Source organism: Chiroxiphia lanceolata, chromosome 7 (genome assembly GCF_009829145.1).
Source record: "Chiroxiphia lanceolata isolate bChiLan1 chromosome 7, bChiLan1.pri, whole genome shotgun sequence".
Taxonomy (NCBI): domain Eukaryota; kingdom Metazoa; phylum Chordata; class Aves; order Passeriformes; family Pipridae; genus Chiroxiphia; species Chiroxiphia lanceolata.
Genome location: NC_045643.1, coordinates 15609028 through 15623936, shown reverse-complemented (window position 1 = coordinate 15623936; position 14909 = coordinate 15609028). Strand labels below are relative to the sequence as shown.

The following is a 14909-nucleotide window of genomic DNA, read 5'->3' as shown; positions in this document are numbered from 1 at the left end:
AGTGAAGTAGTTTTGTCCAGCATAACAGGCACACCAGATCTTGCCTCTCACTTTAACTGCCAATGTGAAATGGCAGGAGAGAAAATACGCAGCAAGAAAGGCTTGGAAGAGGAGGCAAGATCTTTGAAGCTGAAAGCACCTCGCAAACAACATCATCTTGGAACAAAGAACTAACCAGATTGAAATGTGACAATCACAATTCATAGAGACAAAAAGCACGCATAAAAAGAATCCTCAAAAGAATAAAAGGACAAAGAAAAGCATTCCAGCTCAAGTACTTAGAGAAATAAAACATGTTTTATATGTCATGGTAGTGACATGTCACACATTGTTTTCCAAATGTTCATAACAGTATTTTTGGCCTGGTAGCCTTTAAACACACACTGAAGAACAGCAAGAAAATTTATTCAAAGGTCCTAAAATGACAGCAATATACTTTTTTAAAGCTGTCAGTCTGCATCTATTGTGTGACTACAGGAGGATCCAAACAACATGGCTTCAAAAAAGGAGCTTTGTTGGTGATATTCTGCTGCACCTTCCAAGCACCTGTGACAAAAGGCAGTAGTCTCCATAGCTTCTACTTCTCTTTCTCCTCCATGATGATGCAATAATGAAAGACTGGTACACCAGCTTACATTTGCTTCTTAAGTAAAATTCTGGAAGCTATGACCTGCAGCTTCTTCTTTTCCCATGAAGGCATATCAGTAGCTGATCAGGATCTCTCCTCAGCACTTAACAGAAGAAATTTCACCAGATCTAGAGCCCACTACATCTTCCACACAAATTGCCATGTCAAATTTTGCCCCTTGCAGACAGAACTGAGCAAGGAAGCAGATCATTAAAAGTGGTTATTACAGGATCAAGTCAGAATTGTGATGTCCTAGATTAAAAGCAAAGCAATTTTAAATTGCCTACTATACGAGAGAGATTAAGGTAGGCTGGACAAAGTAACCCAAGTGAAGCCTAATAGTGCACAATGTTAACCACCTTAATCTTTCATTAAACATAGTTGCTAGTGAGGGAGCAGTCAGAAATCTGGTAGAGTTAAAAAAATAATGAAACTCTTCCAAGAACAAAACACAGGTAAGAAAGTTGGCTTATCAGTTTATGAGTTATATGTATTAAAGACCGTTTTACAAAGTTATTTACACATAACTTATTTTGACATCTACAGATTTTAAGAAAGAGCAAAGTTCGCAATGTATTCTAAAGTTTCTATCTAAAAATTATCTCTCCTGAATGTTTAGGGTGGTTCATGTACATTTTTCAAGTGTATTTTATCCTTGATCATTAAATAAGCACATAGAGCAAATTAGCATCAAGAGAGAGCAATTTTCCATGTCATAACCTCCCCTCCAAACTCATGAAGTGTAAAAAAGCGACAATGAATTTAATAATTTTATGTGATGAATGACAAATGTTATCTGAAAGACTACAACAAACTAACTCCAAAATGCTATCAGAAATGTCAGTAGTTAGCTCATTGGGGAGAACTTTATTAGCATCTCCTTAGGATACCCACGACAAATTGCATTTTTGTTGGGATTTTTTGGCGGTGGAGGGGTGTTGTTTTGGATTTTGTTTGTCTTTATCTCCAAAGAACACCTTAGCAGAAGCTATCAGCTTTGACAGAACACCAAAATTCTGGCACTGAACCATAAATTGACCATTACCATAAAAAGAACTGCTAAACGAGAAGCTATGTGCTCAGTATAAAACTAATTTCATGCTTTCAAAAGCACACAGTGGCTTCTAGCAAGATAGTGGCCCTGGGACTTGCAAAGACAGATTGGCTAATACAAATGGTGTGTGCTCCTGATGCAGTCTGCTTAGCCAAGCTTTACATGTACTGGCAGTAAATGGAAATTCTCGAATCTTCTGTCAAACAAATACACACTTATCTATAACTTTGGAGCTGAAAGCTATAAAACAGCTGCCTCATAAATATATTTAGCAGGAAAAAGCATGAGCTGTCCTAGTTCCTCATTAAAAAAAACACCAAAAAAACCCACAGCAGTCTTTACATAGTAAGCACAGACATTTCTACAGCAAGAAAGAAAAACATTTAAATAATATTTTTCAACATTTTTCCCTGTTTTATTTTTAAAAAAATTACTGTCAGCATACGCAAATATAATCATAGCAGGTCTCACCTCACAAACTAAACATATTAGCAGAACAGCAATGCTTAATAAGTAACTCAGTTGAACTAATTTTTTGTGTTCTGCTATAGGTGAAATTCTCAATAAAAAAACCTTTTTTTAAACACATAGGTACAAAGTCTGTTTAGTTTATGATAATGCTTCTTTCAAGCTTAAAGATTTACTACTAGAACTTCATGGACTACCTTTAACACACTATCTGTTCCCTTAAATAAAACTTGCTGCACTAAATCTCAAATTTAACTGGTTAGGGAGAAGCGACACTAATTTTATACCCCTCTCAAAGCAAGCTGTCAGTGCAAATGAATTACTGGAAGCTATCCTGGGCATGACAGGTCATAACTTTTAATATTAACAATGACAGACATATCTAAGATGTCAAATCCAGCATACAATTTATTTCATTCTGTACTTAGTTTATCTGGAGAATCCGACAGCTCTTGTGTTTCACACATCATTGTAACTACACTTTGAGAATTAACAAGCCAGAATGCAAGTTATGGTAAGAGATATTTAGTCACACTGCTAATAAGCTTCTTTTTACAACAATAACACAGCATCACTGACATTCAAAAAAAATTTAAAATGCATAGGAAGTCACCTACTGGAAAGATGCCCTCTGCAAACAGCAAGCAAGGAAAGGGAGCTTGCCACATATTTAGTTACTTTTAATACTGAAATAAGAAGAAAAGAAAAAGATGCATTATATGCATTGCCATTTTTGTTACCCTTTCCACTGGAATAACTAAAACAGAAATGACATGCACACAGAAATAATGCCAAACATGTAACACTTTATGTCGTAGCACAAAGCAATTCAGTGAAGTTTAATAATAAAAAAGAGACTCACCTCTACTGGGAAGTCCACTCCACATTATGGCAATACTATTTATGCAGGTTAAACAGCAACCAAGTTACATAAACAAAACTTCCAATATGTGACCAATATGATCTACGGTGCTACAGAGCCTTGGCTCCAGCCCTGATCATCTGTGTGACAGTACACTGTTATACCAGTGCAGCCTCAAACCTTCCCAGATGCCGGCTTATTGCATTGCTCATTGAAAATCCTTCACACGCTGGCAACATTTTAGGGAAGGACAAGCACGCTCTGAGTCATTTGTAAAGAAAGCAAAGCAATTTCAGTTCTGTATCTTCATGCGTACCGAAACACAGAGCACTGTCAAAGTAGAAGTCTGCGTGAATTTATGCTGAGAATCAGGCAACCCAAGCCGTCATTATCAGTGCATGGAATCAGCTACAGTGATCAAATTCAAACAAACCACAAAAAAAAATAAAAGAATATGATTATGAAAGGCTCTACAGATTCAGCTCCAAACCACACAGAATGAGGAATCATCTATCTAGACTGTGTAAATGTTAAAAATAGCTCTGTCTTTCCTACAATGAGCACAAGACAGAGGAGAATCAGCAGCCTGTATTGTGATGAGGTTCGTGATTAGGAAAAAAAAATTCAGCAGTAAAAATTAATTACTTCTTACAGCTTTTTAAAATAAGATTAATTCACAATTATGCAAATGAACAAATAAGTACTTTTTAACCACATAACAGACAAACTCTATTCTACATTAAAAAATAGGATATCTATTAAAAAGAAGAATAAATATTTGGATGAAAAAATTCTGAATACTGACCCAGCTAAGACCTGTACGGTCTATCAGATTAAGTACCTGCACAAAAAAAACCCTAAAAAACAAACAAACAAACAAAACCAAAAAAAAAAAATCAAAACAAAAAAAAAATCACTAAGAGCACGACATTACATGAAGAAATGCCTTTGTCTTTAAAAAAAAAAAAAACAGTAATTTTTTATTACTTAGCATGAAAAATGTCCATGGCTTATTAAATTCATGCTTTTCCTACTCCCACATAGACTTCTCACTGTGTAAATCTTTTTGTCTTTTCAGGTACTTCATAGGCTTTCTTTCCCAAAAAAAGGTAAGAGGACACGTGTCACTGTCCATACTCACACAGAGAGACACGCAGTATAAGAATCAGATGTAATCACAACTAGGTTTAGTTTTTAAAAGAAATGGAAAAACACAGGAGTTTTTTATTATAATACCTGTACAGTTATCCAAATATACTGCTGTGTCATGAGTCAACTATGAAAGAAATTTTGACAGGATCTGATCCCAGATGGGGAAACTCACCATACAGAGACAGTATCAGTTCTTCCTTTTGCAAGATAAAAATAATAAAAAAATCTGAATTTATTATTTTAATTTTTCAGCAGTTTTAACATAGAAATCATGGTTACAAATGCACATGAATAAAAAAGTCTGCATTTATAGATCCATTTTCATCTCAGCTGTCTATCTACACCCATAAACTGTGGATCACATCCTTCCATGAGACAGTGAAGAAATCCTTGCAGCAACATGAACTCAACTGATTTAAGAAGCTCTCCAGGCCATTTCCCAAACTGTTTAATTTAAACAGGGAGACGCTCCAACCGGAGCAGAAGTTGTATCATTACCAATCCTGCAGCCATCCTCAGCTTGAAACCATGGTTGGTGAACAGCTGTATTTTTGGTCCTAAAGTCTAGAACATCTGATTATCTGATGTCTTAAATGCTGGTTCTTTACCACAGCATAACTGCCCTCAAAGTGAGATTAAACTCTCCAGGAAGGAATTTTGCTACAAGAATATATTTATGCAAAGTAGTGGCAAAGAATGCCAAATGTATTAGCCAATTTTATTTTGAAATCCTTTCACACTTCACCCAAAGCACCACCCCCATAAACAACTTTTTTTCCATACTAGTTATATACTGTTTATAACAAATGTCATTCATGTGCTCTCCACCAAGTGGAGGCTACAAATGAATAATTGGTTTGATAGCCTTTACCAAATTCAAGAGTTAGGGTTTTCTATTTGCCATTAGGGTGTTTTGCTCTAATGCAACTTACCAATTACTTAAAAACAACCAACCTCAGTGAAACTGTAATTTTCTCATCTTTTTTCCTGAAGACTACCAGTGACTGCATATATCATCTATTTACTATTTTTATTAATTTTACCAGTACTTTCTCAGTGCAACTACTCAAATGCAGAACCAAGTATTATGGATACAGTGTGTAATAACTGATGAATAAGAAAACAACTTTAATATCAGCTCTGGTCCTTGATATTAACTCTCATCATCAACATTTTGTAAGGAGTACCAAGTACATCAAAATATAATAAATCCCCCTATTTCAGAGCAGCTAATCATGATCCTGATGGGTCCCTTTTGAACTCAGCATACTCTATGATTCTATCATGACTTCTGTGAAAGAAAAATAGCAATCACTTATAAATACAAGACCACTGAATAAGAAAAGAAGTCAACATACCCTGTAGAGAGAAGTGAAATACTAATAGTTTCTCAATAGCCCACTAAACTAAGTTGCATTCCACACACATAACTCTTTTTGTTATCATTGGTATTATATTGGAGAAAGTAACAGTTTTGCTTTTTAGCAAAAGAGTCTAATCTTTTACAAAAGAAAAATGGATTTTACTTAGAGTAGAATAGCAAAGTGTGGAGCAATCTCCCTCTCTAGGGGTTAAAGAGAGGGGAAGTGACGAGGACTTGCTCCACTTTGTGCCCTCACAACAGCACCTTGAAACTGCTTTCCAAAAGGTTGGGCTGTAGGCAGCAGACATGGAGGGCAGAACAAGTGCTGACCTACAAGCCTAAGGTTTTGGCATAGCACAAAAAAAAAGAGTAAGACCACAGTGCTTTCTACTATCCTTCTTCTCCTCTTTTCTACAGACTTATGCACTAATTCTATAGCTATGCATGCACACATTTAATAGGACTCAGCTCACAAACTTTTTCCAGATACTTTTGATTGCTGCTTACCATTCCTCTGAGCACGTGGTAGAATAGTTCATAAAGATTTGCAATAAAAATCAGATTGTTCTTGTTTTAGATTAATGAAAGACAAACATTGAGAAGGAATTGAGGACCTAGATCAAAGTAAGAAAAATTCTGTTCTCCGTCACATTGGCACAAAGCAATCTTAGATGAGAACTAAGCTACCTGTCAGAAAGCTTAGTCTTGGACAGTTAAGGATTCAAACCTATATACAAAGACCTGCATTTAGGATTAGATTCTTCTTTCAATAACCAAGGAAAAGCTCCACTGAAATCAGAGCAATGCACTGCAGTTTTGTTCTGTTATGACCACCCATCATTTAATCCTGCACTGACCTAGTCATCTGGTAAGCTAATTTCTTTTACGGTTTCATTTTAAAAAAAAGTCTTCCTTGTACGCACGAGGCCAAAAGTGGGGATGTAGATTTAAAGCTATCTGGAATATTTTCAGTATAATTTCTCAAGATCTACCAATAGTCATTTTTACCTTTTGGCTGAAGACACTATTCAACACTTTCTATCTCTATATATTTAATTTGGAAAGCTAATATGCAAGTTAGCTATACAGTCCATGGATCCTATGAAATATAATTCTGAGCTATCAATTGTAAGCCTCCCTGCCTCTATTGACTTGATAGGATACCTAGACTTCCAAATGGTATTATTATTATATGGCATTGCACAAGGAGGCAAAGAAGTTCTAATTTCTATTGCCAAAAGGGAAAGAAACCCTGCCTTCTCTGTTCTCCCTCATTCTCCTCCCATGCCCAAGACTACTGTTTTACCTTCTCCATTCCACTACCTGATTTAATTCACAAACATAAACGAAATCTAGTCATTTATTTATTTATTTATTTGTTTGTTTGGCTATATTAACAAATCCCTGGCTGTCATTGCTGTGAACCAGATCACACAATTATGTGTTTACTATCTCCCAGGAAATCATCCTGCAATTATTTCCTCAGTACTGCAGGGTTAACACATTAACTTGTAGGACTGTTCCCTACAAAGAATGGTATTGGGTACTGCATTTCCAAAACTGTCCTGCAAGGTCAGAGATTGCAAGAGCAAAAACACAGAGCTGCTACCACAATGCACTGACATCCCAATCACACCTCCAGCAAGACCTTCACACTGGCATTAAGGAGTGCCACCTGGACCCTAAAGTACATCTGGTCTTTAAAATAGCCCAGGACTCAGGAAAAAGTGATTCTGCTGTGCCCACTTGTAAATTTGAACACCTTATGTAGCAAAAAGGAAACTACCCGTTTCCAGGATCTGTAAAATTTGGACTTCAATAGGTTATTTCTAGTCCACTTAAAACTACACCAACCCTTCCCATGTTAGCATGGGGGCAAAGGAGAGAGAATCAGGAGATTCACCAGGAGATACCAGGGAACAAGCAAAGAGAATTCGTGGAGCAAAATCGGTGTCACCTCCAAAGGAGAAATGGAAGGAATAAAACGAAGTCATCCATAAAATTGCCCACATATATTTGCATATATCAGCAAACCACTCGCAGTTATCCCTATCAATAGCTCGGTTAACAAACGAGGCTCAAGCGAGCCCCAGAGGCAGCAGCCGCGGCTCGTCTCTCCATGGCCCGGGCTCCAGCACCATCTCGTGGAAGCCTTGCCATCCCGCACTCCTGCTGCCTTCCCAGCCTCCGAAATACTGCCTCCCTCCTGTCTTCATCTCCTGAACAATTAATTCATTAGCTGTCTCTCAGAAGAAGGGAAGCGAGCAGTCTTGATTTAGCAATTAGCCAAGTTCGTACCACATTCTCCAAAGTGGTTCCGGCCCCTCTGAGGAGCGGAGCCTTGAGCCTTGAGCTGTGGCAGGTGGGGTTTCAGGTACCCACACAGCTGTGACCTGCTCCACGAGATTGCCACTTCAGGCTCCAGCAAGACCTGCTGATGAAAAGTTTTAAACAAGCTCACTCCAAAATACATTTCCCCAAGGCTGCAGGAAACCATCCTTTATTTTCCTTTTTCCTTATAGGAAATAACTGAAAAAAATTACCAGTTTAAGCTGCAAAAGCAAACACACATTCCCTCTTACATTCCTTTTTTTTCCGGCAACAGCCCGTCCATACATCACTTATGCCTCTCACAAGGGTAGGGATGATCCCTGGAAATGGCATTGCTGACAAACTTCAGCCTGAGCTGCAGTAAGGCATGATGCATATGAATGAACAATCACTAACATAAGCAATAGTGAAGGCTTTAACACCATGTGCAATACACTGTCTAAGTAGAACACTCTTTTTCAAACACATAATTTTCAACACCGATGTAAAGAAAAGGAGGAGTTCAATGAATGGATCGAATCACCAAAGTCGCCTAATGTAGTCAATTAATTTCTTGGGTTTGGCAACATAAAGGAAAGCAGCTCTAGAACTTTATTTTACTTGCTATGAAGTAATTTAAATTGCAGGTAGAGATACAATAGCAGAAAAGTTTCTGTATTTCAGTAATCATGTAGTGAGCCAAAATAAACTAAAAATAGAGTAAGTTTTTCAGAAAAATATTTTGCTAAATATCTTTTTAAATCCTGTGACCATTGTACCCTTACTCTAAATACAGAGAAGTAACTTTAAACTTATCTCTAAAAAGATATTTAGACTTTAAATATATAAAAGCCCCTCATCTATACACTCTAAAGTATTATTGCCAGGACCTGGAATTACACCATTATCAAATCTTAATAAAGGTCAACCCATGACACACTCCAATAGTGGCACAACGACTGTTACCAATTACTGAAAGTTATGAGCAACAAATTGAGGTTAACAAATTGAGCTGTAAAACATAGTGGTAGTCAAAAATTAAAAGGATATGTTATAACAACCTAGAGTCACCTGTCCCAGAGAGGACATCCAAAGAGAATGAATATGAAAATATGTCTCATGACTCCTTTGTGTTCATCTCCATTTAGAAAAAAGTCCACCAAGAGTCAAGGAGTCTGGTGTCAGGGATGGTGCACAGATCGATTCTGTCACACAGGATCAAGACAGTTCTGGCAGGTCTGTAATCCTGTTTTCTGTACCGTCAATGAAAATTTAAGAGTCATGTGTATGTTACAGTCACCTTATCTTCCAGTGGGAATATTATTAATTTCACATTCATCTTATGAACACAGAGGAAAACTCCAACCTTACATTAGCAGGAACCTTTGCAAAAAGTTTCCTGAGGTGTGCTGAGCTGTTCATTAGTTCGTTTGTTAGAAGGGTAGGTAGTTATAACAGTGAAGTCTGAAGGGGGCTATTTACTTCCTTGGTATGTAGAATAAAGTCTGTTCACTGGTGAGGTGAGATTAATATAATTGCTCTCTTACCATCTGCACAATTACCTCTGTTCACAATGGTAGCTGAAGAAATGGGGAAGGAAGACTTCCATTACAAAAAGTAATAACACTCCAGAGAACATGGATCAAAACTGAGCCTGGATAATGTCAATTTATAAGAAAATTAATTTCTACTTATTTTTGTAAAGTGTTCTTTGAGAACTACATTTCAGTAAATCTTATTCTCCTACTAGTTCTTAAGCAGTATATTAAATCGTCTACATAATCATAATAAACTGTTTATACAAGGTATTTCTTTCTTTGAAATGCTACGAACACACCATCCTTCAGCTATGAAGAAAACAGAATGCCTATTTCAACATGCACTGGATAGACCAGTGTAACTAGGACGTAACTAGGATATAGTCCACTGTAGAGACTGGTGAACAAAGCACAAAGAAACATGAATTTCAGCTGCTAAGCTATACAGTAACTCCAAAGCATGTGCTTCAGCAAACACAAATGTATTCTGAGCATCAAAGCTTCCTTTAAGCAGTGGTGCCAGAGCATCAGCTGTGATCCCCAGGAATGACAGCAAAGACATCAGATGAGGAGGTTCAGCTAACAAAAAGCAACAAAAATATACAATGCAAACATTGAAAATGTTTTCTATCAGCACACAGAGGAATCTTAATTAATCTATTTTAAGAATGCACACAATTAATTGATCTAGATGTTATTCAACAGGAATTTAATCTTATGGACCACAGGCTTTACATTAGTGATACCCTTACACTACTTAGTTCTAAATCAAACAAAACAATACTACAGACATCAAAATAAGTCAAATTCAGTTAACAAGAATCAAAATCAGAAATAACAAAAAGCAAAATCCTTTAATGCAGTTTGACTGTTTCTATACAAAACAAAAGAACCCAAGGTAAATGCCTTCATGTGACTAATAATAATTAAAAAATCTTTAATACAATTCAGAAAACTCTTCTATGAAGATTTGAGATCCGTTGTATTCTTCTCAGAATAGCTATGTGAAATAAAATAAATAAATAAATAAAACCCAGAAAAACACATTATGTGCTCTTCCTCTTTACATTATGCATGCTAAATGCATTTTGACCAAGCATTTGGGACCTTTGTTTTGCCCAGTAAGTAAAATGTCTTATTTTAAATTACTTCTCGCTTAGAGGTCTTTTCCAACCTAAATGATTCCGTGAATCAAAGTAATTAAAACCCTGACAACTGTAAATTCCAGCTCTCCTCCTCCACTGTCCTACTACTACTAGATTCCCTTTAAAAGTTTCTCTACACACAGCATCCCTCCAGAACATTATTTTGGGAGCAAAAGCAGATGACAAAATTTGTAACTATTTGGATCCACAACAGTTACTTTAAATAGACCATATCTCAAGGTACAACACAGTAATTAATCACACATTAGTGCAATATTGCCTCAATACAACTGGCCTCACAGGAAGAGAAATACACCAGCAACTCTGAACATGGTAAAATATTATTGACTACTAGTATTAATCTATATTAAATTTAATGCTTATGTTAGGTGCGGAAGGTAAATCTTAAAAGCTTCCTCAGAATTCTGGACCAAAATCCAACATCTCAAACTAATTATGTACCTGTGCTTGTACTTGCAAACAATGTGCCAGGAGCTGTACTTGTAGGGAGTTTTCCATTATTTAGCTGCTTCACTCTTTTCAGGTGAGACTTCCCATTGTAATGAACTTGAGCTTGAGCTGCAGAGTTCAGCTGTATATTGCACACTTCACAGAAGGAAAACAGTATCTTCTTTTTTTCTTTACTTAATTGATAATCCTGTCTGTCGTTCCTCAGTCCTTTTTCTTCCAAGACCCGTAGAACAGCTGGTTGATTCATAATCCCATCTTCAAAGACGTGGTCAGAAGTTAATGGATGCTTCATACCTACAGAGCAAAGAGACTAAAGTGTTACTAGAAGACAACTTATCCTTACTATTAAAACTGCGTTTTCTTTTTTAAAATGCTACACAGCATGAGCCAAAGACCAATTCTAACAAATAAGCTTCCAAACTGCAGAGGTGTTGCTTAATATAGAAATACACGCATTTTTGACACACCACAGAGCTCAGAAATAATAAGTTGGCAATATATCACAGTCTGTGCACAGCATCTTGCAACAACTCATTATTTTGTTCTGCAAGCTCTCTATTTTAAAGCAGATTTATTATTGCATCTCTAGCAGAGGTTAAGATTATTTTGAAATACATTTCTTCCACTTTACTAAACACTGGTTCCAGAGCTTTTTACTTTCCAGTGCCCATAGCAGTACCCACTGCCTTAAATACAACTATTCAGCAAAAAGGATGCCAACAAGAGACGTTATGGAAACAGTGGAAGACAGCAGACTGCTTTAATGAGACCAATGAATGCTTTCCACTTTTACACATACCCAAATCTTCAGCCTTCATACAAGCATTGTGTATTATCTATAGCAGTCCATCAATACTTCACAATTCAAACTATTGTACAGAGAAACACCAGCTAGAAGTTAGTTTTGTGGGAGCTACATAAATACATGGTAAATGACAGTTCCTGAACAACAATCCAAGAGCCTGAAATATTAACTTACCCTAGAGAATAAAAACCTCATCGTGATAAATGAATCAAGCTGCAAAAAGAACAGTTTTATATAAATGTGGGGAAGGTGTGTATTCCATTTAAGGTATGCTGCTAAACCTGCAGATAAGAAAAGGTGGGGGGGAGGCACGGCTCTTTATAAAGGGGTCCAGGGTAACTCATATAGAAAATATTTCTCTTTTCTTGGATATACAACTTGCTGTCTACACTTTATTCTTTTCCTCTACTACCCAAATACTCTGGAGGGCCAAAGGCTGTCTCAGGGAGCTGCACAGAAGAGCAGTTCTTTCCAGGCAAGAGTGCACACATATTCAGCTTGCAAAAGCAAAAGCCTTCAAAAGCAAGGCCCCTTTTTCAGCCTGGGAACCAGAGCAGCACGGAACTTTGTGTACACCTACCACCCTGTTAGGCAGGAACAATGAGGGATGCAAACAATGAAACCACAAGCAGTGCTAGCAATCCTCCCCAAAACAACAGCAGTATTCACAAGCAACACTCGAATACTCCTCTCATTATCCAGATAAGTATATTACCAAGAGAAAGTCTGCTTGGTTCTCTGGCACAGGTATGTAAATGGAAAAAACTTCAGAAATAAGTTCAAGTCATTTATATGGTGGGATAGAGCATCTCATCACATTCCTAACTCTAGCCCATGTTTAACATTTTAGTATTTGTACAGATTCCTCCTCAAATACAATTCACTGATCAAGTATTCTGAGTTCATAGTCATGTGTTTGTTTCATACACCTGACAGCTCTGTCATCAAATAAACAAAAAATATAAACAATACATTAAGATATACATCACATCAAATAAAAATAATCATTAAAAATAATTGTAGAGTACAGGTACCTAATTGCTTTTAAAAACAAAATACTGGTGATCCTGAAAACCTAAGCTAGAGACTGTCACACTAAATCATTTAAGCTTAAGTATCATATTTCAAGGCCAGCAACCAAGATCCTTGACTCAGCTGAGCTAAGATGACATTTTCATCTGAAAATTTAATCTGCTTAGGGCTTTGGTATTTGTTACTTTTTAATGTATTTTTATACCATAAACAACCTCCCCTACTGCCTTTGTTTTCTGTAAATTTTTATTTCAACAGCACTGTTATAGGTTTTGTTCTCTGAAGTAAAAGATTTTGAAACAAAAGTATTATCATATTACATGATTTTACAAGTTGTACATACAAACATAATTATATAATGATAAAATAGGTAACATTAAAGAATCCTGGCTTGTCAGAAACGTCTTAAGTTTGATTGCAGAAAGAAACTAATTCAAAATATAATTCACTAATTATTTCAATTATCTAAAAGTTCTTAATGAAAGTCAGTTGATTTGGATACATTTCAAATCGGCAGAGGCAAACATCTGCATTAGGAAGCTGTGTGGACCAGAAGGCAGACTGCTGGAGCAGACAGCTGCTGTTGAGTACCTGAAACAGCACCAAAGCCTTTCCAAGGGGGCTTATTTTGGAAAGCACCAGCCTGGTAGTGCATTAGCACATTATCACTGCAGCATGAGATACAGACACTCCTGGACTGCATGATTTGGTTCACTGTCTTCCAAAGGAAAGAAACCTTGGTAAAGTCTGCGACTGTTCAAATATGAACCAAAGCAGGGTAAGTGTGGAAAATCAGAACACCTGCCTCAAAAGTGTACTCCTGACGTCACCACAATTGTTTTTAGTATAGACACACCCAGAAGGAACAACTGAGCGCAGCAAGGACTCACACATTGCGCCTGCACCCTTAGGCATCCCAGCTGCCAGTCTAGAAAGGAAATTAACCTTCAAACAAATAAAAAGAAATCACTGCCCAAGTTTCATTTTTGTTTTAACAAACAAAATAATTATAAACTCACTTTTACTATAAAGTGCTGTCTTAGTTGCATACACAGGACAAAGGAGTCCTTGACGCAATCTCTTGCTGCTAACTTAAGAATTAAGAAAACCTGAGCTGAAATTTTAAAATAACCTTCATTGCCTAAAGCTCTGCATCTAAATTAAAAGGAGGCCTGATTATAAGCAGCAATGGCTTCCCAACAACTGATGGGAGCAGCAGATGCAAAGCATGTCTGAAAAAATACCTACCCTGGGCATAGGGCTTGTGGCAACATACTCTGACTGGTCCAGCCCTGGGGACAACCTGTGCGTGCAGCCAGAGACCCAACCATGCCAGCCCTCAGAAGTCTGCCTGTTCCTACAGAGAAATCCCAGCCCTCATCTTCCTGGGATCTGGAGACCTGAACATTTGGTAAAGCAAATGATTTGTGTTGAAAAGCTTTGTTCAGCCCCTTCTAAAGGTTTTTTAAAAGAAAACGTTGGTGGCAAACATGCACCGAGATTTTAAAGTACGCCCATCTTGCACACAGTAACACGGTTTTTACTATAACTGATCGCTTCTTGTGGTGCATGTATTTGTTCAAAAAATAAAAATGTTATTGCATGCAAGGAAAGTTTCCATTATTTTCAAAATTTTGTCTCCATCCTTTCTTCTTCAAAGTTTAGGTTGGAAAAATACACCTTTGAAAATCTCCACTGAAATGTCCTGATTCTAGAATATACAGAACAAGTACAGTTCTGCACTGAGTCAGTGTTAAGAATCTTACCATGAATGCGGTTTATCTTGTACAGGTAACCTTTCTTTAGAAGGCTATGTGAATGCTTTAAACTTTAGGAAAAAAACCTGTATGTACATGTTAAATTGTAATATGAAAAAAAAACAAACCAACCAACCAAAAAAAAAAAACAAAACACAAACCAAAATGCTTGAGCTTTTTCTTATTCTCTCAAATTTATGCAAGCAAACATCTGTCAAGTGTCTTTCTTTTTCTTTCAAAAAGAGCTTTTCGCTGCAGACAAATTTTGAAGAGTTCTGGATGATACTTGTTCTCACTCGCCAGGAGTCAGATATGAAACAGGGC

General features: G+C 36.9%; 1 protein-coding gene across 7 annotated transcripts in view; it reads right to left on the bottom strand.

The window, feature by feature from the left end:
• Positions 1 to 14909, bottom strand: part of ZNF385B (zinc finger protein 385B) — a 164075-nt gene that overhangs the window by 120814 nt on the left and 28352 nt on the right. Inside the window, exons 1-2 of one of the 7 annotated variants that reach the window (XM_032693729.1) lie at positions 3013 to 3515; positions 2768 to 2836 (exon numbers count right to left, since the gene is read on the bottom strand). In XM_032693729.1, coding sequence (XP_032549620.1) covers positions 2768 to 2836; positions 3013 to 3037 — 94 coding nt within the window. In that variant the 5' untranslated portion in view covers positions 3038 to 3515. Of the gene's footprint in view, positions 1 to 2767; positions 2837 to 3012; positions 3516 to 10982; positions 11286 to 14909 lie in introns of those variants that run through there. The other 6 variants (XM_032693728.1, XM_032693738.1, XM_032693731.1 and 3 more) reach the window with 6 other exon arrangements.